This window comes from Phyllostomus hastatus, unplaced genomic scaffold (assembly GCF_019186645.2).
Source record: "Phyllostomus hastatus isolate PE091 unplaced genomic scaffold, TTU_PhHast_1.1 phas_contig_198, whole genome shotgun sequence".
Lineage (NCBI taxonomy): Eukaryota > Metazoa > Chordata > Mammalia > Chiroptera > Phyllostomidae > Phyllostomus > Phyllostomus hastatus.
In genome coordinates, this window is record NW_025333715.1 from 4175556 (window position 1) to 4198882 (window position 23327).

Here is a 23327-nt window from a genome sequence, read left to right on the forward strand (position 1 = left end):
CTGCTCCCTCCTCGCCCTGTGGGAGGCCCGGGCTGCTCTCCTGACCCCCAGACACTGCCCTGTCTTGGCTGCCTCCCCGCCAGGCCTCTGTCCCCAGACAGGGTCACGGTTCCTGTCATTCCCTTAGCCCGGATGGTCTCAGAAGGCTACTTCTGCCCACAGCTGCTGCCCAAGGATGAGCAGAGGCCGAGAGCCCAGGACCGGGGCGGAGATGGGGCTTCAGAGACACAGGTGGGGCTGGGCGTGCCCCCGGCTGCAGAGCTGGCCTGGCCTGCCTGGGAGGCCGGCAAAGGGTTCCGTCGCCGGGCCGGTGTTGCCCGAGTGTCCCCGGGGCCTTGGCTCCTCCGGCAGGCCCATAGGACAGGGAGCTTGAGCCTGGTCTGCGCTGGGAAGCAGGCACAGCCCAAGGCTCTGGACCAGAGCAAGGCTGAGGCAGGTGCCGCGGTCAGCACACAGGTGGGGAGTCTTCGGAGCCCGTCTCCAGAGAAGGCACAGGGTGGGGCTTCGCCAGGGCCAGCCCACAGTTCAGGCCCCGGCGGGGACAAAGAGCTCTCAGCCGAGAAGCCAAGGCAGGAGTCCTCCGCCCATGGATGGTCAGGGGAAGGCGTGGCCAGCCGGGTCCACACACACTGGGCCTCAGGCTGTGGCCCCACTGCGTTCCTTCCCTGGGAGCGGGTTCCTCACCCTGACCTCACTGCTTCCTTCTTTGCCAGGTCAAGTCCTTCATGGTTCATTTGGCCTCCTCCAGGAAGCCTCTCCTGCCCTCCATCCGGGTGGGCTGGGGCCCGCGCCACGCCCACCCCCACCCCTCCTCACAGCACTGACCACGCTGTGGTCACTTGGGTGCAGGAATTCTAAGGCATCCTCAGTGTTCTGGGCACCTGCCCAGAGCTGAGCAAGGTGGAGCTTTGTGCCTGGAACCCAGGGGAGCAGGTCCAGGCTCCAGGTCCAGACAGGTTCCCCAGGAAGGTGGGCCGCCAGGAGGGAACAGACGTCCGGCCTCACTTCCTTAAGGCAAACCCGCCCGAGGGGATTTCTCCCCACTGAGCCCGGTATGCGGGGGTAAGCTGCAGCTGTGTCTGTGAGGCGGACGTCTGTCCTGTGCTGGAGAGCCTCATGCGGTTAAATAATGTCCCTTTGGAAAGTGGTGGTAGCCTGGTGTGTCTATCCTAGCATTTCCTGCAGGTCCTGGGCCCCGCACAGGGGAGCCAGAAGGCGTTTCGGGGGCCATTGTGACCAGCAGCTGCCTGCCTGGCCTCAGCCTGGTCGGCGGGGCCCTGGCACCCCATGGAGCTCTCTGTGCCAGACAGAAAAGGAAGGAAGAGTGGATACGCTCTGCCCAAGGCCAAGACGACAGGAGCACCAGGCAGGTAGCCACGGTGAGGGCCAGCTGGCCCAGTCAGCTCACGTCCCCCAGCCCAGGTGCACAGAGCCTGCCCACTCGGAGGAGTCGGCACCCTCCAGGTGTACAGAGATGGGAGAAGCACTCCCGACCCCCTCCCTGCAGACACCCCATCTGATGACCCTCAGGAGCTTTGGAGTCAGGTGGTCCTGAGGGAGAGTCTTCCCTGGCCTCTTTCTAGCCATGTGACCTTGGGCAAGTGACTCAGTCTCTCAGAGCTGCGGTTTCCAAAGGCAGAGACCTGGGAGTAGTCAGCTCTACCTGCCGGCTTGTGAGGGTTAAGGAGGCTGCAGGTGCGCAGTTCATGGCCGCTGTGGTCACGAGGAGCAGGCTGTGCCAGCAGCCTGGGTGCACAACAGAAAACATCCTCCCCGGGAGTTACCGCAGTGAATTCTGACAGGGCAATCAAGAGGGCTTCCAAGAGGAGGTGGCATTTGAAGGCCTTGAGGAATGAGTATGAGTTAGCCAGGCTAAGGCGGGGGAGGGCGTACCACCAAAAGGAAGTGTAAGAGCAGAGCTTCAGGGTGTACAAGACAAGGCCGGTCGTCTCATGTGGCCCAAGCCCAGTGAGGGGAAGGGGGAGAGGGGGCCCTGTTTCTCTCTGCAGTGGGAGCCAGCTCTGGGGGGAGAACCCGACTCAATGACCCAGCGGGCGGGTTTTGCACAGACGTCCCATGGCCATTGCAAATGCGCCTTCCGGAGGCGTTTGTGTGTCTTAGAGTTTCAGGCGGTTCTCTAGGGCCCCGCCCAGCTGGCTGGTTCCAGCTCCTCCCACTTCAGGCCTCTCGGGCTGGCCTTGTCGCGTGGGACTCCCAGAAGGCCCCCTGTCTGAATTTAAGGGCCAGCCTGGGTCTTCTAATTAGGAGCCTCGGGACTCCCGGGGTGCAGGACCAGCCCAGGCCGCGCTCTGAGCTGGGGCCGCTGCTGCCAGGGAAGCAGGGTGCATGCCTCTTCCCCGACGGGAGTGAGGGCTCCTGGAGCAGCCTCTCCGGCCTGGGGCCCCGGGGTGACTGGGCGCTCCTGTAAGAGGCCAGGGTGGCTGCTCCCCTCAGTCCATCCCCGGCCGGGATGGGAACACAGCAGGGACCGGTCACCAGGGCTCAGCCCTGGCCCTGCCGTTTACCAGCTGCGTGGCCTCAAGTAAGCGGCCTGCCCTCTCCGAGTCTTGGTCTCTTGGGGTAACAACGGTCCCCCAGTCGCAGGGCTGGGGTGAAGAGTACGTGAGATAATTTTGACAAAGCAGTTAGTCCAGAGCCGGCTGCTTTTTAGGCACTCGGTAACTGTTGGCTTAGAGAAAAGTCAGCCTAGGAAAGCGAAGGGTGGAGTGTCTGTGGGCCAGTCTCTCCGAGCCTCAGTTTCCCTGGCTGTAAAATGGGGATGGTAACTGTGCTTGGTAATGACTAACATGTGTGAGCACTCACTATGAATCAGGCAGTTTCCCCCAACTCTGCCTAACACGTGAGGGTGGGGGTGAGGGGACAGGGCATCCCAAAAGCCAAAAGCGTGCAGGGAAGAGCCCCAGAGATTGGGTATTTTCTGGGTGAGGCCAGAGTGGCAGCTTGAAGGTGTGGACAAGATCAGAGGGAATTGGATGGCTGGGGACCAGCAAGGGCCCACCTACCACTGTAAGTGAGCCACCTGGGCTGGGCACCCCTCGCACCTGACAGCCATCAAAACATCTTGGGGCCCCGAGCAAGTCACGGCCCCACCCGTTGAGCTCGGTTCTCCTCTCGGGAGGACAGCGGCTTGGGCTCACTCACTCACTCCTTAGGTCCCCAGCTGCCGGAAGGGGCTGTGATTCTCTGGTCTCTGACTTTCTTGGATGGCGTCCATGTAGGTTGTGATTTGGGCGGTATGATCTGCCCATTGATTTTTTCCAGAAAGGATGCTTTCTTCCCTCTGTTCTGCCATCAGCCCGCAGACGGACAACCTTGGTGCTGGCCTTCCCACGGCTCCTCCCTCCTCCTCCCACCAGCACACCCCGCCTGGGGTGCAGCCGGGAACCCCGAGGGTCCGGCAGGGCAGGGGCTCCCGGAAGGCCCCTCGAAGGCACGGGGCTGTCCCCACACCGTGCGGTGCGCACCACTGCCAGGGAGTGCCCAGGGCTGGGAGCCGTGTCCAGCCCACACCTGACTCTGGGTCCGAGTGGCCACGGGAGGCCCGGGCCATCACGCGCTCCCCCTCCTGTTGTCAGCACGAGCTTCAGGGTTGGACAGGCTGCTGGGCATTTGTGTCACTGCGTCAGGGCTGGGAGGTCGCAGGGGTGTGTGAGTCCGCTGTGTGGTGTCACCCAGGCCAGGATGGTGGGAACAGCGCCGCCCTCGTGGTGAGAGAGGAGGAGGCCGAGGCTCCAAGGGCTTAGGGAGCTCACTTAAGGTGGCGTCACCCCCCACCCACCACCAGGAAGGAGCCCAGGAGGGCTGTAGTGCTGGGCGCTCCTAAGAGGCAGGCAGGGCAGGGAAAGGGGGTCCGGAGACCATTGCGGGAGGAAGGCCGGGGAGACGTGAAAGCTGTGCGGAGGCGGTTCCCATACCAGCTGACCTCACAGGGCCTGCGGGGGTGGGGGTAGTGGTCACCGGCTACACGGGGGAGGGGCACTGCACACGATCAGGGCCCGCGAGGCATGCACGGGTGCTGCTTCCTTTGCCTGGGGGGTGTCTGCCCACCGTCACTCAGCCGGGGCGTGGGAGTCAGCGTAAGGGCTCTGCGTGGGCTCAGATCCCAGCCCGGCCGCTCACTGGCCGAGCAGTTCCTGCCCCGAGTCTCAGTTCCCACGCCTACCAACAGGGACCGTTGTAAACGCACCTCAGAGGCTTGCTGTGACGGTGACTCGGGTTCACAGGTGACTCGGCGCACCCCGTAAGAGCTGTAGGGATGTGCTCCACTGCTGTCCCCTGGAGTCAACTCAGACTCCCCCAAACACTCCGCGTTTACTGGGCACCTGCCTGCCCTCCTGTGCCCTGGGCCAAGCCGCCAGCCTCAGGGCCCGAGTGTGTGGGTCTGAGGGGGGGGGGGGCAGCCCGCCAGAACTGGTGTGTTGGCTCCCACTGCTGGCGTGACAGACGTCCTGATGAAATCTGTCACTTGGAAACATTTTTAAAGGAAATTTCCGGAAAGTTTTCTTAACCCCATGGGGGGGCCCTAGTAGCCTGAACTATCGTCAGGTTCTTGTCGTGGCTTTGCCGTGACTTGCCGGGGAACCTCCCTTTCCTGGGACTCAGTTTCCTCATCTGTAAATCGGAGCAGCCACCGTACCCACCCAGGAGGGCCGACCCTAGGCGAGACTGCTCCTGCGCAGCGTGCTTTGTAAACGCACAAGTGCCTTGGGGGCTTTTGGTTCTGCTTCTTGTCACTCAGGAAACGGCCACCGGCGGTGTCTCGCTGGGCCCTGACCCGGGGTGTGGATGTCGGTGGGACGCCGGCTCTGCTCTCAGGGTTCCCCGAGCAGTGGCCTCACTAAAACCCTTGACTTTTGTGATTTCCAGAGAACGTGGAAGGCCCCTCAGGCAGCCTGGCCCCTTCCAGGGGAAATGCTGGTAAGTGCCTGTGCTCTCTGTTGGTTTGTTGCGCACTGTTTTTGTGTCGGCTCACGTGCAGGGGTGCTGGGGGGAGCTGGGGGTCAGCCCTGCCCTTGGGAACGCAGTCCAGGAGGAAGGACCTGAAAACCCCACACCCAAATGACCAAATGCCTGAGGTTCAGGAGTGGCCCGACGCAAAGCCTGGACTTTCCAGAAGGTGCGCGGCCACAGGGCAGCTGGCGGGGTCATTATAAAGGCATATTGACAGTTTCTTCTGCCTGGAATCCTTCAGCAGGTCCCCCCTTCCCCCGTGGGAATGAGTCCCCAAGCCTGTGGCCCACACTGCCTTGCTCCAGCTGCATCTCTAGCTTTTCCTTTCGCAAATGTTGCACTGGCCTACTTTCCCTTCCTGGAAGTCTGCTTGCTCCCTGCTGCCTCAGGGCCTTTGCCCATGCTGTGCCTGCCACCTGGAGCTCTCTTGCAGCCTTATCATATAGTTACTCCCTATCTGTCCTTCAGTTCTCGTCTCAAATGTCCTGGGTCCCCAAGACCCAGGGTCCCATTATATACCCTCTGTGCACCTGCCATGCTTTCTTACTACTGTACGTTGCGGCTGTTACCGAATGACTGTTATATGTGATAAGTTATTCTCACTAATGGCCCCTTAGAACTGTAGTCTCCATGACAACAGGGACCCTTGGGCTCAATGCCTGGCATATGATAAGGGCTCAGCTAATGTTTGTTGAGTGACTGTATGATTGGTATTAAGGTAAGGCTTCATGGAGGTGGTGGTGGCGTTTGAGTATAACTTTAAAGAGGGATCATTTCGATCTGTAACGAAGAGGAAGAGCTTCCTGCTGCAGGGCACAGGTGGGCACATGGCGGGAATACAACTCATTTGTTTGGGCAAAGAGGCAGGATGGGACATGTGAGAGAAGGCTGGAGAACTGAGCTGGGGTCAGATGAGGGCTCTGAGCTCCAGGTGCATGAGGATCGACTTGAACTCTGAAGTCCCTTGGAACCCACCGAAAACCTCGGAGCCAGGGGGAGTAGGCTCACAGCTGGCTCTGGGTAACTGATGAGCCCGCCGCAGGGAGGGGTGGGCCCGCAAGAGGGGCTGCTGCAGCCAAGAGGACCGGCTGGGTGCTGGAGAAGCCGTAGACGCTGCTGCTTCCTCCTTCCCCGGAACCACATGCGCCTTGGCAGTTACCCCCGCCAGGGAGATGCGGGGCAGTGACGAGGAACCTCACGTGGCACGGCTGCTTCCAGAAGACAATCACCTTGGTGGCGAGGGAGCCATTGCTAAGTCACTGGAGGGAGAGACGGCGTGGCGGGAGCGTTGATGCCCACGTTTCTCAGCTTCCCAGATCGAGGAGGCAGCATCCAGCTTCACATCTCTGCACCTGTGTCCCGGTGCCTTCCCAGTGGTCCAGGAATCGTGACACCGAGGGACCAGCCCGTGGTAGAGGAGCGGAAGCATTCCCGTCAAGGCCTAGCGAGCGAGAACCACTCCGCGCCCCCAGGGCGGGGCGCAGCTGATGGGGTCGGAAGAGGCGGGATTCGCCGGAAGTGCCTGGGGACTAGTCCCAGATCTGCTCCTTAGCAGCGGTGCGCCTTCGGGCATCTCGCTAGCAACTCTGGGCTTCAGTTTCTTCAGCTGTGAAGTGGGAACCGCCCGGGCGCCGGCAGAGTTAGGGGCGCAGACACACGTGCAGCCCCAAGCACAGGGACCGCTGGAGGCTCGGAAGCGGCGGATGTATCATGGCTGCGCTTTTCTCCCCGGTTTGAATCCTTCGCAGGAAGCTCGGGTTTCAGGCTTAAAATGAAGAGCGTGTCAACAAAACAGGATAGAACAAAGTCTTTTCCCAGCATGCCTCAGCATGAGGCACTGCCTTCCCGCGGAGCCCCACAGAGATGGGGCTAAAAGTCTCCGGCTTTCAAGCAGAAATAATCCCCATGGAAAGGACCCTCCCCATTGTTATCTGGTGATAAAACGAGGCAGGAGCCTGCAGCCCAGCCCTCCCGGCTTCAGATTCCAACTCCGCCCCTTCCTAGTGGCTCCGGGCCTCAGTTTCCTCATCTGCAAGCTGCGGTAATAACAGTACCCGCCTCACAGGGCCGCTGTAAGGATTAAGCGGGTCAATGCAGGTGAAGTGGTCAGAACGTGCCTTTGTCACTAGGATGGTTAGGTCACTTCCCTTGCACCGCGAGCCTCTGCAGTGCTCTAAGTGACTCCGCGGGGGCTCGGGAGGCGAGAGGCTGAGTTCAGAGCCCAGCTCTGCTGGACTCCAGAGTCACTAGCTGTGTGACTCTGGGATGTCTCTTAACCTCTCTGCCCCTTTCCTTGTCTGTACCACGGCGGTGACAGTCCCTGACTCCTAAGGCTGTTGGGAGGGGTGAGTGGGGTCAGCCAGGTAAGAGCCCTGATTCCCTGGAGGCTGCAGACCACTCGGCCCCTCCTCCCACCCGCTACACTTTCCAGATGAAGGAATTCGGATCAGAGCCTTTGGAGGACATGCTGAGGGGCACACGTCGCTGTGACCTGCACTGGGCCACCACGCCAGGGGCGGCCCCGGGAGCGTTGGGCCACCAGCAGCAGGAGTGCCGAGTGGACTGACCTGACGGGGTGCTGTCCCGCAGGGCCAGGCTGCAAGGGCCTCCAGCTGCTCAGCTGGGTCTCCCCTGCTGTTCTCTCTCTGCTCACCCGTGGGCACATGAGTGCTGATGGACAGCAATGCCACTTGCTGGGCAGGCCAGCTGCCCAGCCTCCGGGGGATAACGTGTCACCTGTGGGGAGAAGCTGGTGCCAACCCTGCTGTCCTCTCACATCTCTTTCCCTGTCCGCCTGCAGACTCTGGGGCCCACCAACCGTCTGTGTCCATTCATCTTTCCAGTGTTTACCGAGCGCTGGGAAGCTTAGTGGTTAGAAGAGGAACCTCTGAAGACCTGGGATCAAATCCCAGCTCGGCCTCTTCCAAGCTGTGTGACTTGGAAGACAAGCAACTTAAACTCTCTGTGCTTCACCAGTGGCCCCACCTGTAAAGTGCGGTGATGGCAGTACCAGCCTCATCACATTGTTGCAAATGCACAGTGCCTGTTCACAGAAGCCCTGCATTTCTCTGGGCTGTAGGGACAGTGCTGTGGATGCAGTCCCCTACCCTGCACAGGATGCTGGAGACCTTGGGGAAGCAGAGGTGTCTGCCCTGCCAATGCTCACACTCCCAGGAGAGATGGACACAGCCCTATACACAGGCCAGTGTGACCAGTGGAAGCTAAGAAGGGAGCCACAACTTCCACCCTGGGGGGTGGGACACACCTGAGCAGAGGTCACTGTGAGGTCCTATGATGTAGATTCACGCCATGCATGTCAGAGATACCACCCTGCAGGATCCCGCCCTTGCCCTCCTCTGAGGTCCCAATCTCTCATTCCCCTAGCACTACACTGGGCACAGCCCTCCTGCGAAGAGCAGGTGGCTGTCTCCACCCTGCCAAGTCTGGGTATTCCTGGCCCTCTGGAGCCTCCTTGACCCCTTTAGCTTGGGAACTGGCCCTGACTTCGCCCCAGACAGACCTATCCTGAGCCCCTGTGCCTGTGCCATCAGTGCCGACAGCCCAGCATACAGCGGGTGCCGTGTGTGGAATGAAGGCGTACCACAAAGGATCTGGCCACCCTGCTGTTTGTGTCCTCTGCTTCCCCCTGCTTTGCATGGGGCAAGTGCCTGGCTTGCGACTGGCTCTGCAGGGTGCTGTGCGGGGGTCCCCCTCCCATAACCCTAGGCCCCTGCCCATTGTCTCTGGAGAACAGGAGCCAGCATTCCAGGCCAAGCCCCTGGTGTGCTCGAGTTGGCAGGAGGCCCCTCCCACCAGGAAGGAAAGCCAGGGCCCATAGGAGAAAGGTGAGGGCTGCACGTGTGTGCAAGAAAGCCTGCCAGCGGGAGGAAGGGACGTCCGCCCGCCGCTGAAGGCACGACAGGCGGCTCGCCGCACAAGTCACTGATCTGCCGGGCAGGGCCGGTCTCCTCAATCAATCCGCACTGACACATGGTAGCGGAATCGGTGACCTGGAGGCAGAAGGCTCCATTTGTAATCCCGGAGTGGCCCGGGCGCCTGGAGGAGGGCAGAGGAGTTTGTAATAAAGGGAGTGACACAGGGTTTCCAAAAGCTATCTCCGAGCCAGAGGAGGAGGGAAAGGATTAATTTTGCTTCTGGAAATGAAACCACTGATTCAGTTCAATAAGTACTTTTTGAGTGGACTGGGTTTGGAAAGAGGGAAAAAATGAATCTACTGTCTTTTTCTTAAAGCGTGGAAAGAAAAACAGGACGCTCGCACATGAAGCAGCGGGAGAACAGCAGAAGGTGCTAGCTAACATGATCGCGGGGGTGGGGGCTGGGGGGCTCCCAGTTACTGACCGAGCTCCAGCCACTGCAGGACTTTGGGCGGCGACTCAATCTCTCCGAGCCTCTGTCTGCTCATGTGTCATATTGTGTCCACATCACAGAACTGTGGCCGCTGCTAACATGTGCCTGCTAGTGTCCTGGATTTTTTATGCAGACCTCCAGATTCTCCTAACACTTGTGTTATGAAGGAGGTCATATTATCCCCATTTCATAACTGAGGAAACCAGAGTTCAGAGAGGTGAAGTAAATTCTCTAAGGCCACACAGCCCAAGGGTACCCCAATCTGTCTGTTGGCGGTAACACCCACATGTCCTTTTTCCAAATGGTACCAAAAGGGACAGTGACAGGCTGCCAAGGGTAAAGAAGCTGAGGCTGGCCTGGCCCTAGGACTGGGAAGTTTCCTGGTGGAGGTTGGCTGGGCAATGTTCCAGCAGGACCCAGAGGGGTGGGAGGGGCTCCCAGGTCAGTCCCAGGACAGAAGCCAGGAGCAGACAAGAGCCCGGATTCCAGTTATCTGTCCGCATTCTTTTTCCCCCTTTCACCACCCATTTCGTGTTCTGGTCCCCCGGTCTGAAACCCGAGTGAGCTGGGAAGAGGGGAGAGGAAGGGGGCAGTGATGGGGCAGGAGACTCCAAGGAAGAGGGCTTCCCTTTCCTTCATGAGCTCTCTCAAGAAATTGGGGGTGCCCCCGACACCCGGGTTCAACAGGCTCCCCTGCATCCTTCCATGTTTGTCCAGAAAACATGGGTCGGTGTTGAGAGTCCCCGCAACCTTTCCCTCTGCAGCCCTGATCTAAGCAGAAGCCAGCACTGGTCTTTTAAAAGAGTCGGTGCCAAAGAATTTGAAAATGAAACTCACAGAACAATGGGAACAGCCAAAGGGCAGGGCCTGACGGCCTGCTCAGCTCTGCCCCGGAAGAGCCGCACCCCACCTGGCATGCAGGAGGTGTTGGGAAGCGGGTCTTCAGGAATGGCCTTGACCCGCGTGGGACCCGGCCCCCACTTCGTGAGACTGGACAGGAGCCAGGAGATACAACTGTCTTCCCCACTCACATCGTCCTGAGGTGGTAGAACCACCTCATGCCCTGCCTGGCATCCCTGTGGTGGGGATAGGTGTGGCCACAGCCAGGACCCTCCTTGGGTGGCCCGAGGCAAGGCAAAATGTTCAGGAGTCTGGCTGGGTGGAGTGGGAGGTGAAGGGCAGAGCCGGGCCTTGGGGAGCTGTGCACCTCAAATATACCTAAACCTGAGCCCCAGGATGCGCCTGGTTCCTGCCAGCCTCCACCTGCTGCGCAAAGCACTCTTCAAACTCCAATTTACTTTCCAGCTCGGTTGCTTCAGAAAAGGAACGACTCCAACATTCGGGGATATGGAAACCTACTTTAGAATGAGAAATTTTAGCCAACGTTAGGGATCTCTCCTGTTCCCATTGCGCCAATGGGAAACCGAGGCCCAGCGTGGGGGGAGAACCTGGCCAGGTATCCAGGTGAGTCACAGGCAGGATCACAAACACTCCACACACATCATCACAGGCCTCACTTTTGATAGTGGTGGGTCACCCTACACAAATATCTCAGTTCTACAACTGAGATTAAAAAAAAAAAAGTCAAGCCATTCCTTTGCTCCGTGAAACACATGTAGGATTTGCAAAGGAAGTCTGGAAACAGCCTGGCCTTGGCACCACAAATCCCCCACCTTATCTCTAAATTAAATTTGGACTCTTGGTCCAGCCAACCAGGCTTTGCAGGTTTTAACGCCCCTGCAGACGAAGGCAACTGGCATTTGGCGAGCCTATATTTTACCTGAGAAGTTGGTGGGCCTCCCCACACCTCGCTTAATGAAAGCGAAGGAAACTGAGGGCCCAAGTCATTCAAGGACACGCGGGGCGAAGGGGTGGAGGCGGCCAAGGAACCAGGTCTGCGGGGCCCTGAGGGCGTCTGGCTGGCGAGAGCCGCCCCCATACCAAGCCCTACTGAACGGGTTACCAGAGGAGGTCGGGCGTTGGCCCGCCGATCCCCCCTCCCCGGCTGCCAGAGACGTGATTCTGGCGTTGGAGACCTGGGGGAACTCTAGGAAGCCCAAAGAGACATTCCGGGCCGCTAACTCCCCAGAAAGTTGGCTTGTGGCCACTGCCAGGGCGGACGGACGGGAGCTGCGGGCCAAGATGGCACTGGGCAAGCAGCGAGCCGGCCGCGCTGCGCTTCGCAGCTGCGGAGAGGAGCCCCGCGCGCTCGGGGTCGCGGAGCCAGGGTCAGGCGAGCGGGCGCAGGCCTAGGCGCCGCCGCACGCGGGTGGGCACGCGCGCGCGCGCCGGCCCCGCCCCCCGGCGCCCCGCCCCCGCCGCGCGCCCTCCCGCCCGCCCGCGCGGTGCGGCCTTGAGCCTCCCTATTGGCCGCGCGCCGTCACCTGACGCTCTGTTATTTCCTGTGTGTTGGGAGAATGGAGAGAAAAAATCCCGAATCGAGCGGCTTTCGGCCCCTGCGAGGCGGCCGCGGCCTCCGTCGGGGGAGCCCGCCCTGAGGCGTGCCCGACTGGGGAGCGAGTGCGCGGGCCGGAGCGAGCCTCCAGGGGCCGCGGCCCCGGCCCGCCCCGCCGCCGTCCCGGGCGCCTGAGCTGGAGGCGGCGGAGGCTCCCCCACCCCCACCCCGCGCAGCACCGCCCGCCGCCGCTCCCTCCCCTCCCGCCCCCGGCCGAGGCCGAGGGACCGGGAGGGGGGCTCCCGCAGGTAACCGCCGCCCGGGCCGGGGGGCGAGGGGGAAAGGGCAGAGGTCAGGACTGAGGGGGCTAGCGCCAGGGCTAGGGCCCGGCCGGGGTGTCTGGTCTCGGGGGCTGGCTGGGGGCAGAGGTCCTTGCCGGGCCCGACCCGGGAGTGCCGAGATCCCTGTCCTCCGCCACCGGGACCGGCGTGCCGAGGGGAGCGGCCCCGCCCGGTCCGACCCGGAGTGCAGAGAGGTGCGGCCCGGCCTGGTCTAGGGCTGCTGAGGGGAAGTGGCCCGGCCTGCCATCCGCGTGAGGTGCCTCGGTCCGGCCTGCGAGTCCCGCAGTGCCGGGGCGCCGGCCCTAGCCTGAGGGTGCCGGGTGGGGTTAGGTACCTGCTCGTCGTAGCCTCGGGCGCCTCGGAGGCGGGTGCGAGCAGGCGGCGCCCGGGGGGCGGCCGGGTCAGCGGCGCCCGCCGCGGGGCCCCTGGCCGCTCCGGGGACCTGGCCGCGCTCGCCGCCTCTCCGCGGGCTGGGGGCGAGGCCGGCGGGCGGAGGGCCGGGCTTGGGGCGGGGAGGGGCCGGCCGGGCGGACTGGAGCGGCGCGGGGGCGCCCGGGAGTCGGAGCGCGCCCCGGCCGCGAGAGGGGACGGGGCCCCGCTGACTGCCTTGTGAACACCTGAAGCCATGTGGACGCGGCCGCTTCGCGCCTGTTGGGGGCGGAGGGCAGGTAGCGGCTGGCAGGGCGCAAGGTCCCGGCGCGGGGAGGGGCGGGGAGCGGAGCGCAGGGCACACTTCCTGCGTGGGGTTTTCTCCCCCTTCCCCGCCGCGGCGAGCAGGGCGGGGTGTTTGGTGCGGTGGTCCCCGCGTGCGGGAGAGCGTTCGTTTGGGGGCCCTTGGCTCTCGGCTTCCCTTCCCCTCCGAGGGGGAAAGGGGTGTTGGAGGAAAGTGCCCGGCCCGGCCCTGCCCGCTGTGGCGGCGGCGGGAGGTGGAATGTCTCCTGCACGCCGGGACGGGAGTGGAATTGAGTGAGTTGGGGTGGGGGTGGGGGGTGCGGAGGAGCAGCCGCCTTCCTGGGCCTGTGGGTGGGGATTATTGTCTGTTTTTGTGGTTGTGGATACGAGCACTGTTTGCCTGCGTGAAACCCTTTAGTTTGCCTTTAGGGGACAGATCAAAATTAGGACATTAGGCTTCCGCCCCCCCCCTTCCCTCTGCTCCTCCCCCCTCCGTCTCTCGAAGATTAGATGACTCTGGTAACTGCTGTAAAATGGATGGAATTTTCGAGCTATTATCTAACAGGCAGATCTTTGGATGATAATTGGACCCTTATGTTAACAGCCTCAGTGAAGAGTTTCATGAAACATCTTACGTGGGGTGGTAGCTGGGTGGAGTGGGAAACTGCGCTGAAGTCCGGACCTGGGAGACCGGGAGCCTTACTTCCAGCTTTGTCACCAGTGAACCATAACCTTGGCCAAGTTACCTGCCTCCTCATGGTTCCAGTTTCCTCATCTCTTAAGTGAGAACTCTCTTCCAGAGCAAACATCCCGGGGGGGTTTGGCTAGTTGTTTGTTCTTGTCTCTCCCATTCTGTGCTTTTGTTTCAGCCAGAAGCCTCCTTCCTGAGAAATGGCAAGCCGGGCCTTACCTGGCTCTTGAGAGCCTGCCTCCCTGTTCAGCGTCCAGCCTTTTCCTGCTCCAGCAGAGCATGAAACTTGGTCTGGGTACAGTTTTTCCTTAAATCCTAGACGTTCTGTGCTTTTCAGAAAGTGTGTTATCTCCTAGCCCATGCTGAATGTGTCTTGAATTTTTGGTCTTTGTGCAAGAAGTTCTCAGGAAAAAATTTTCAGGGAACATTCGACCACCTGAAGCTGTGGACCATGCGGGTGTGTCTCGGACAGTGGGGTGTGGGCTCCGAGGTGTGCCAAGGTCTTTCCGTGCAGTGGGTGGGGAGGGATTTAACATTCTTTCAAGGGATATTTGGCATTTGGCTCACTTGGAATTTCCAACGTCAGTATTCTCAGAGTAGAAATAAAGCGGAATTCCGTAATATGTATGTCCTGTGAGATGGTGTGCTAGTGGAATTAACTCTCACCTCGGGGTGCACTGATTATTTGCATCCCCAAATTATTCTTTAATGGTGGCCGGATGCTTCCTCTCAGATGAGGAAGAACCCCAGTTAGTTTCCCTGATTTTTGTGGTGTGGGAGAGCCTGCGGCCCAGCTTCCGGACTGGCTGGCCCTTGAAGACCAACCTCAGAAGTTGGTCTTGCCTCAAGTTATTTCTTGTACTGCGATGCTTGAAGGACACGTGCCCGGTGCAGTGCAGTGCGGTGCAGTCGCCTTCCTGAGCGCACCCTCCACTGCGGGCCTAGACACCGCTGGGAAAAGGGAGGCTGCGCTGGTGAGTGTGCTCATGCTGTTGGCTTTGGAGACAGATGGGTGGAATTTTTCTTGCGCGTTAACATGGAGCCTGTCACGTAAGTAGGCGCTTTTATACATCTACACAGCTATCAATTACTTGGAGTTTCCCAAAGTAAGCAACTTAGTCTACATTGGTATTTAAATTATGACCTTGTTTGGTGTGGAGTTTAAGAACCCTAGTTCCTTGAATTGCAAGTAGTTGTCACATGTATGTTATTGTTACAAGGAAAAATGATAACACTGTTATTCTACAAAGGCAATTTGTATGTGTTTAGATATGTGAGGGAAGGTTGCTGAGGTACTGAGATGGGAGGAGACATCTTTTAGATTTTAGGTTTTGTAGCTTTTTAGTGCTATGGGATAGAATGTAGTCGAAGTCACATCTAAGTTAGACCTGGAAATTAGAGTTGGGCTACTTCTGGTGAGGTCAGCCTTCTCTTCATACAGACGGGAAAGGATACTAACATTTGTTTGTTTGCTTGTTTGTTTTAAAAAAGATTCAGTATGTTAAGTTCTGTCCAAGGTATTTTAAGTTGCCTTAAAAAAACCCACCCAGCCCCTGCCAGGTGTCTCAGCTGAGCACCGCCCCGTGTACCAGCAGGTTGCAGGTTCAGGTCCTGGTCGGGGCACATACCTGGTTGCAGATTTGATCCCTGCTCAGGGCGCATATGGGAAACAACCAATTGATGCTTCTCACATCAGTGTGTTTTTTCTCTCTTCCCCACCCTTCCTTCTCTCTAAAATCAATAAGGTGAGGATTAAAAAAAAAATTAAATCCACCCAGCATACCTGAGAGGTTGATCCTCTCTCCTTTTTCTGAGAGGTCATAGAGCTGATGAGGGGTCAGGGATGTGACCGTCATCATTCTCCGCCATTACTTCTCCACCCCCCACCCCCCGCTCCTCCCCCACTCCCCCACCCGCTCCAGAGCCTTTACTAGTTCCAGTATAGCTCAGTGCCTGCTCAAGGCAAAATCAGATACTGGTAGATTGGTCTTGAAATCCATATTTTCTTTTTTAAAGTTATAATGAACCTCAAATCTGGACTTGGACAAAATAATGGAAAGCATGATCTTTGTGACTGTGCCATGTGGTTTAGTGACCTCTGGAACTGGAAGTTTTCTGAACTTTCATTTTCCCCACACCTGGCCACTTGTGCCAGTGCACCTGAGATTTAATCTAAAACGTTTCTCTTACATCCCCATTTCTGCTGTTCTGTCCTGAGCTGAAATCTTTATCAGCTTAAAGAGTAATATACGGTGACGTGTAAAGGGCCATCTCTTTTCAGTTACTGGTTTACAGTGCACAGGAATCATGTTATCTGGGCACTGCTCTCAGTTTGACCAGACAGGACACAAAAGATACATTTGCAAAGGACAGTTCTTTTTCCAGTATGCCTTAGCTGCTCTTCCTCATGGGGACTTAATATTCTAGGCACCTCAGTGCTCATTAGATCTGTCTGGGGCTTCTAACTCTGCTGCCTTTGTTTTCTTTTTGTGGAGGTGAAAATAACAAAATAAAGCAAAACAACAAAACCCTGTTTACATCGGACCAAAGCTGTACATCAGTGTTATACATTTGAGATATAATGCAGCTGACCCATCCCCTGGCGTATAACTTTTGACTCCCCCCAAACTTTACCAGTAGCCTACTGTTGACCAGAAGCTTTATCAATAACATAAACAGTTGACTAACATGTTTTGTATCTGTCTTATATATTGCATTCTTACAACCAGGTAACCTAGAGAAAAGAAAATCATAAGGAAAATACATTTACAGTATTTATTGCAAAGAAAAAGTGTGCATAAGTGGACCTGTACAGTTCAAACCTGAATAGTTCAACTACATAATGAAACCAAGGCTTTCACAGCGGACAGTCTGGGCACACTGCACTTAGAGTGGAGAGTTGCTTATTGTTAGTTAGGCCGTCCAAGTCCTTTTAATGCTGACGCCCGTGCATCGTGCAGTGTGGGGAAAAGGTTCTCATGGCAACAAGTGCAGTCGGGGCTTTTCTGTATCAGAGTGGTGTTTGCTTTGTAAGTAATGCACACGGCCCAGCAGGAGGGTGAACTCGAAGGCTTTCCGTGCCTTATTGGTATACCTGAGGCTTCGCTCTGGGGATGTTAAGAAAGGAAACGTTAACTGCGGTGGAAAATACCCATGTTGCAGTGTGTACGCGGAAGCTGTTCTGTAGGAAAGGGTGGACGTTCGCTGGAACACGTGACTGTCAGCCTGATGGGAAGACGGTTCCGTGCTTGGGCATCACACCCTTGAACCTGGATTGAGGTCCCTGAGTGTTGTGTTCTAATTTCCACTACCGGAGTGTTTGCAGACCCTGTGCTGAGCAGAGGGGACGCAGTGGCGGGCAGGCTAGAGAAGGAGCCTGCTCTGGAGACGGGCTGTAAACAGCACATCAACGGGAGTGTCAGGTGGTGGTGACAGCTATTAAGAGAATACAGAGACAATATGATAGTGACTCGGGGGGTGCGACTCCGAGCGGCGGTGAGAACGCTCGCTTTTCTGGAGCCCGTTCTGCCGGCAGGGCAGTCGGACTTGGTCTGCGGGGTGGGTGGAAGTGGCATTAGACACAGTGAATGACTTGCTTTAGTCCTGAGCATCTTGAGAGGTTACTCCAAACTGTAGAGGTGGTTGATTGAAGTCTTCCTTCTGTGTATACCCTCATGCTTCGTGAATGGAGACCCAGCTCAAAAGAGCTTGCAGGGGGTCATCAGTGGTACCTTGTAAAGCAGGGGTGTCAAACTCACTTTCACTGGGGGCCACATCAGCCTCACGGTTGCCTTCAGAGGGCCGATGTCATTTTAGGACCATATAAATGTAACTGCTCCTTAACAGTAAAGCGAAAGCTCAGCATTGCCACCCAGTAGAAACAAGGTGCTGGGCCGGATGAAACAAGGCGGAGGGTGGATTTGGCCCATGGGCTTTGTTTTGGCCACCTCTGTTGTAAAGGGTAAGAAAGAGAAATTTCATCTGCTTTTCTTAATCATTCCAATAAAAAAAGTAGAACTATGTGAAAATATTGGTTGGTGCTAGGCATTGTTAGAAACATCTTTTAGTTGTGTGTACGATTCTTCATGGGGGGTTGTGTTGGGGTGTTGTAATCATCGTACTTTGTTAAAGCCCCAGATGAAGCCCGCAGCTGCTAGTGACACCCACATGCACGGCGCTGTGCTGGGTGTTGCTTCACGTGGAGGATCCAAAGCCACTGGGTGGACCTAGGGTTGCGAGGGCGGGGCTGTGGAGGGACGCGGGAGATCTGAGGGCAGGGGCTCTGGCCTGGGAGGGAACAGCGCAGGTCAGACGGGCTTCGTTAACCATAGCCCAGGGGGTCCATCCTCCCCACCTTTCCTAACTAGCTGGCCGGCGTCCTGCACACTTGTACATACCCTCACCTAGTCTTTCTGTGCACTCTGCTTGTGGAGTTAGTTGTATGGGGAGCGCAAGGAAACCTAGGAGATCGTCTGGGTTAGCCTTTTGGCTCTACACTCAGGAGAGGTGCCGAGAAGGTGGAGACTTGGCCCCCATTACCCAGCTTTACACGGAGAGTCCAGGCTAGGACCCTGTTCTTTTCGGCCACGGCCCACGCTCTCCCCAGAGCAGTTGGCCATTGCTCTCAAGTAGATGGAGAAAGGGAGCCTCTGGGTGCTGATGCACTCACTCAGGAGAAAAGCCTGTGTCATTCCGGTCTTAAGTCAGGAAAGAGGCTGTGCATCCACCTTGAAAGCAGAGGATGGACAAAGAATATTTTCACAAAGACGTGCCGTGTTGGCGTCTTAGGCCTCATTGACTTCACCCTGGGTGTGTCTTGGGCCGGGATGGACTTCGTGGAGAAGCTCTCTGCCATGTCTAGCGTGAGCCGTGATGTCAGAACGAGGCCCTGTAGATGTAGGGGGAGATTTCTGCTATGCGGCTTAAAACTGAGTTCTGGAATTCGAGTTGAGGCCCTAGGAGTCCTAACTTTTCACCTCCAGACCCCAGTTCGGGGAGGATTTGACTTCTGCACTTAAAGTCTCCCTGAATACAAGGCATTGCTTGGAGAGCCCGGAGCTGGTTCACTGGGCCTGACAGCGGTAGGGATCTTCGAGGAGCAGGCCTGCTTCCCCGGACATCTCCCTGACTCGGTGCACTGGCGGGCCGACGGCCTGAGGGCGGCTCCTCTGCGCCCTTGGCAGCAGTGTGAGAGGGCGTTCGGCCGTAAAAGCCCCCGTGACGGGCACGCTATGGAGGCAGCAGAGCGTCTGAAGGAAGATGTGTGGCCTCAGTCTGGCGCCGTCACTTACAGCAGCGACCTTGGGCGTCCTGCGGGAGCTGGTCCTCAGGACCACTGGGAGAGGTGCCCAGACAGGGAGAGCCTGCAGTGGAGCGCACCACCCATGGGCGACGCGCACTGAGTGGCAGTGGTCCCTAAACGTTCCGCCCTGTGCCAGGTACCAAGACACTGGACTCGAGCAAGACGGGCTCCTGCCCAATTTAGTGCCTGTGCATCCTCAGCTGTCCGCCCAGTGGGGAAAGGCGGTTACACAGGGATATCAAAAGTGCCGTGGCCAGGGTGGGGGTGGGGACCCCCGGAGCTGCAGCATGATGTGTCACCTTAACATGCAAGGTCACAGGAGGCTTCTCAAAGGAGGACTGTTTACTTCCTCATCACCCACTTGGCTCTCACTTGTCTCTTCCCACCTCTGTGGCTCATTCCTCCCCTTGTACTTGACATGGGCATTCTCTGGGCGCTGTCCCTGGTGTTCTCAGACATCCTCAGGCTTTCACGATTGTCCATGAGCTGGCCGCTCCGCATTGGTATCTTCAGCCAGACCTCTCCCAGCTCCTCCAACTCGTGCTTGACGCTGCTGCTAGGACGTCTCACCGGTGACGCGAGCTTCACGGTCCAACACAACACGCGTTCCGCAAACTCCTCCTCCTCTACTCGTTCCCTTCTCCCCAGGAGGCTTATCATCCATTCAGCCTCTCAAGTCAGGTTTCTCCTTTTCTCTTAGCACCCCCGCATCTTGCCCACCAGCAAGCTCCCGCCAGTGCTGTGTCCACGGTCCGACTGCCTGTCTGCTTGCTGTGCGGCCGCCACCCTCCGGGCTGCCTCCTCTCCTGCCTGGCGCGCCTGGTTGCCTGTGACCAGGGCCTCCCCCTGGCTCCTCCTGTCTGTCTGTGTTCCACTTTGCCCAGAGCAGCCAAGAGTCACCTGTCTCTGCCCCACTTAAGATCTTTTAGCAGTTTCTCATAGTACTTAGAAGACAATCCACACCGCTTGCCATTTCCCACAAGGCCCGAATACGCTCGCCCACCTCAGGAGCTGTGCTGATCCCCCCTGCCCAGAGCCCTGGCCGCCCCAGCCTCTTCTCGTCCGCCCGTCAGGTGTTTGTTGAGTGAATGCACAGCACGAGACAGGCCGCAGAGGGGACAGGGCAAGGAGGGGGCGAGACCTTGGGAGAGCCGAAGAGGGAGTGTGACTGCGGCACAGGCGGAGAGTGCTCCCGCGGAACGGCCGGCGCTCAGGTGCACGCTGCGGCGGGTGTAAGACGGTGCCGCCGCTTCAGAAAGCCAGTGCTTTCTTAAGAAGTTGGATATACGTCCACTCTGTGACTGAGAAGTTCCATTTCTAGATACTTATGCAAGAGACGTGAAAACACACGTCCACAAATACACAGGCTTTGTACGAGAATGTTGGTAACAGCCTTTCTGATGACAGCCCCAACCTGGGAGCAGCTCAGGTGCCCCCAGCGAGAGAGTGGCTAGACAGACCGACACAGCCATGCCGCTCGGGGGAGGCCGCTCAGCGATGAGAAGGAACGAGCTGCTGACACGGCGGTGAGGGTGAGTCTGACACACAGCGTGCTGAGAGAAAAGCCAGAAACACACAAGCACATGATGGATGATCCCACTTGTAAGACTTTCTAGAATAGGCAAAACTACTCTGTGAGGCTAGAAATCAGATCAGTAGTTGCTCCTTGGGTGGAAGGGGTTTGACTGGGAGGGGACAGAAGAGAACTATCTAGAATCATGGAGGTGTTCTGGCTCTTGATGGGCATTCATCAGATCTGATGGAGTCATATTCTATGTAATTTTACTGTGTGTATATTACACCTGAAAACAACCTAGGAACTGTCCTAGATTTCTCCCCACCCCCACTGTCTAATCTCCCAGCGAGTTCTGTTCATTTTATGTCCAGAATACATTCTGAATCCATCCCCTCCCATCTCGAGCACCGCCCCGTCTTACCTGGACTGTATCAGCCTCCCGGCTGGGTTCCCAAGCCCCTGGTTTTGACTTCAGCCCACACCATTTTCTACTTGTGTCAGCTGGTCTTTAAAAGTCAGCCTGGACTGCCCCCCTTGTCTTCCCAGAACCCTCTGGTGGCTGTTCACTGCTTCCTTGGTGGCCGACAAGGGCCCGCGTGACCCCCGCCTCCCTGTGAGCCCCTCCTCGCTCCCTGAGTTCCGGCCTCCTTGACCTAACAGCCCTCGCTCCTGTCTGCCTGGGGGCCTTAATTCTGGGCTCCTCCCCTGCCTGGAGCTCTCCGCCTCCCAAATCCCTGTGAGACTTGTTTCTGTTTGTCCTTCAGTTTCCGTGTAAATGTTTCCTTCTCCGGGAGGTTTTCGCCACCCTCTCCGTCTAAAGCAGTGCCCCGTCACCTCCTCTTGCTCTATTTTATTCGTAACTTTGATCACCATCTGGAGTTACCTTGTCTTTTATGTATGCGCTGCCTGTCTCCTCCCTCTAGGATTAAGCTTGGCTTCTTGTTCGCTGCTGTGCGCTCAGTGCCTGGAACCGCATTTGGCACAGGTGGCTTCTGAGTACTGGCTAAGAGGGTGTTGAGCACACGGCGCTGGGATGAGGTGCTTGAGGAGGCGGGCTTGTGAGGGAGGCGGGGCGAGGCACTCAAGCCTTCCGGCCTGAAAACGAGGTGGTGGTGGTGCCCGTTGGTGAGGTGGAAAACAGTGGAGAAGGCGAAGATGCGGGGCGTTGGATAGCGGTGGATTGTTTTGGACTTTAGCTGGAGGTGCTTGTGAGGAGGGCCGCAGGGGCCCGAGGCCCAGGTGCCACTGAGGAGAAGGAGCCGGGCTGTGGACCGAGACTCGGAGGTTAGCACATGCGCTTCAGCCTCGGAGTGGGCGAGGTTGCTCTGCCCCGGGCGGGGTGGGGGGGGCAGGAGTGTGAGTATGTAGCGTAGGGATTCCTTTTCCCCTGGGTAATGGGTGTCTCCCACCAGTAACGGGCTTTACAGAGCCCAGCCCCCTAGAACAAGGGTGTCCAAACTTTTGGTGTCTCTGGGCCACACTGGAAGAAGAAGAGTTGTTTGGGGCCATACATTAAATACATTTTGACACAATAGCCACCAGAAAATCTCATGATGTTTTAAGTAAATTTACAGTTTCGTGTTGGGCCACGTTCGTAGCCATCCTTGGCCATGCGTTGGACGCCCCTGTAAGGTCTTGTAGTTTAGACGCCATCCTACCCCACCCCCTCGGTTAGGTCACCGTCCCTAATAATGACAAGTGCCCAGAGGGTCAGGACAAAACTCTGAGGAATGTGAACATTTCAGGAAGCAGGGTGGCGGTTAAAGAGCAGAGAACATGCAGCCGGACAGGTTCGGAGGGAAGCCCAGATGCATGCATGGCTGAGGAGAGAGCGCGCTTCCAGCCGGAGGCGGTAGGTAGCCAGGAGCGTGGCGATGTGTGTTTTAGGGGTGCGGGGCGGAGCCCAGTGGCTGCGTGTGGGTGAGCACGTGAGGTGAGGGAGTGGGAACCAGGAGTTCCGAGTCCCGCCTTCCCACAGTTTGGCTGTTAGAGTGAAAAGGAGCTTCAGGGAGAATCTGGAGTCAAGAGGAGAATTTGTGAATATAGGAGAACCTTGAGCCTGTGCGTTGGGGTGGGACTGAGCCCGAGGGTGCTGGATCGAGGACCGTCCTGGAGAACCCGGGGCCCGAGGCCATCCAGGGGGCCGGCTCTGGATAGTGAGAATGCCCCTCCCAGAAGAAAGCAGAGGTGTGTGGATGGGAGCAGATGAGCGTGGGGGTTGGGAAGACAAGGAATGCGATTCTTTCTATTCTGCGAGGGTGCTCTGCTCAGGGCCGGGAGCTGGAAGCTGGAAGGGTGTAGGGAAGACCGGGGGAGACTGCCGTGGCAGACAGGTAGAGCCAACTACGGAAACGAGCATTTTGGGGGGGAGTGAAAAGTGGTTGAGGTGAGTTTTCTTCCTCCTGGGAGTTTTGAGAAACTGGAGAGACCTGTACAGCTCGGTGTCTAGCTGTGGGTTCCAGTGACTTGCACTCGCTTTCCCTGCCTTGTGCCGGCAGCCTCTCTCCCTCCCAGGGTGCCTCTGCCGTCCCCGTGCATTAGGCCGGTGGCCTGTACGTTACTGCGCAGCTCCCGTGTTTTATTTAACCGGTACTCGGGAGCACTCGCTGTGTTAGGTAGGTGGCAGTGTTCTGAGTGGTGTACCCAAACAGCACGGAGAGTGGGGGCCACGCTTACTCCCTGGGAGCTGAGCTGCCCCGGGTCTGCAGAAGCATCTGGGGCACAAGAGACAGGAGTCATCCATCCTCTGCGCAAGTGCAGCCAGAGCCGCTCTTGTCACCGCTCTCGTACCTTTTGGGCGTCTGTGTAAGATCTGCGCTGGGAAAACCGCCAAAGGGTCTGAACACCACTGCACTAGGCTCTAAGGTCCTTGGGGTCAGGGCTGTGGTCTGTTTCATTTTAAAGCCCCTGCAGCTGGCCCGTGGCCTGCGGGTGCATGGAGAGCAAGCGCACAGTTTGCCTCTGATCCTCTTCTCTGGAATGCCCTGCCTTCCTCCTCCATCTTCACCCTTAGTTTGCTGTGGACTGTGTCTGTTTCACCCCAAGATTGTCTGTCCTTAGGTGGCTACCAT

At 57.9% G+C, this 23327-nt stretch overlaps 2 protein-coding genes across 5 annotated transcripts in view; one reads left to right on the forward strand and one right to left on the reverse strand.

Moving 5' to 3' along the window:
- The first annotated feature begins 4898 nt into the window (after positions 1 to 4898).
- The window catches only part of TCF20 (transcription factor 20), a 97173-nt gene continuing 78744 nt past the window's right edge, over positions 4899 to 23327 (forward strand). The window contains exon 1 of one of the 4 annotated variants that reach the window (XM_045834722.1): positions 4899 to 4938. In XM_045834722.1, the coding sequence (XP_045690678.1) occupies positions 4933 to 4938 (6 nt within the window). In that variant the 5' untranslated portion in view covers positions 4899 to 4932. Of the gene's footprint in view, positions 4939 to 11985; positions 12043 to 12654; positions 12744 to 23327 lie in introns of those variants that run through there. The other 3 variants (XM_045834723.1, XM_045834724.1, XM_045834725.1) reach the window with 3 other exon arrangements.
- Positions 5713 to 12702, reverse strand: LOC123816015 (basic proline-rich protein-like). The gene is made up of 2 exons (XM_045834726.1): positions 12410 to 12702; positions 5713 to 6736 (listed from the first exon to the last, which is right to left on the reverse strand). The coding sequence occupies exons 1-2, from the start codon at positions 12700 to 12702 to the stop codon at positions 6574 to 6576; spliced, it is 456 nt and encodes a 151-aa protein (XP_045690682.1). The 3' UTR covers positions 5713 to 6573.

What these genes read in the sequence shown, in the direction of transcription:
- LOC123816015 (XM_045834726.1), bottom strand. Translation starts at nt 12,702, where the DNA reads ATGGCTTCAGGTGTTCACAAGGCAGTCAGCGGGGCCCCGTCCCCTCTC. An exon ending in CCCGAGGCTACGACGAGCAG is followed by an intron (nt 6,737 to 12,409) that starts GTACCTAACCCC and finishes CTTCATTTTAAG; the next exon opens with CCTGAAACCCGAGCTTCCTG.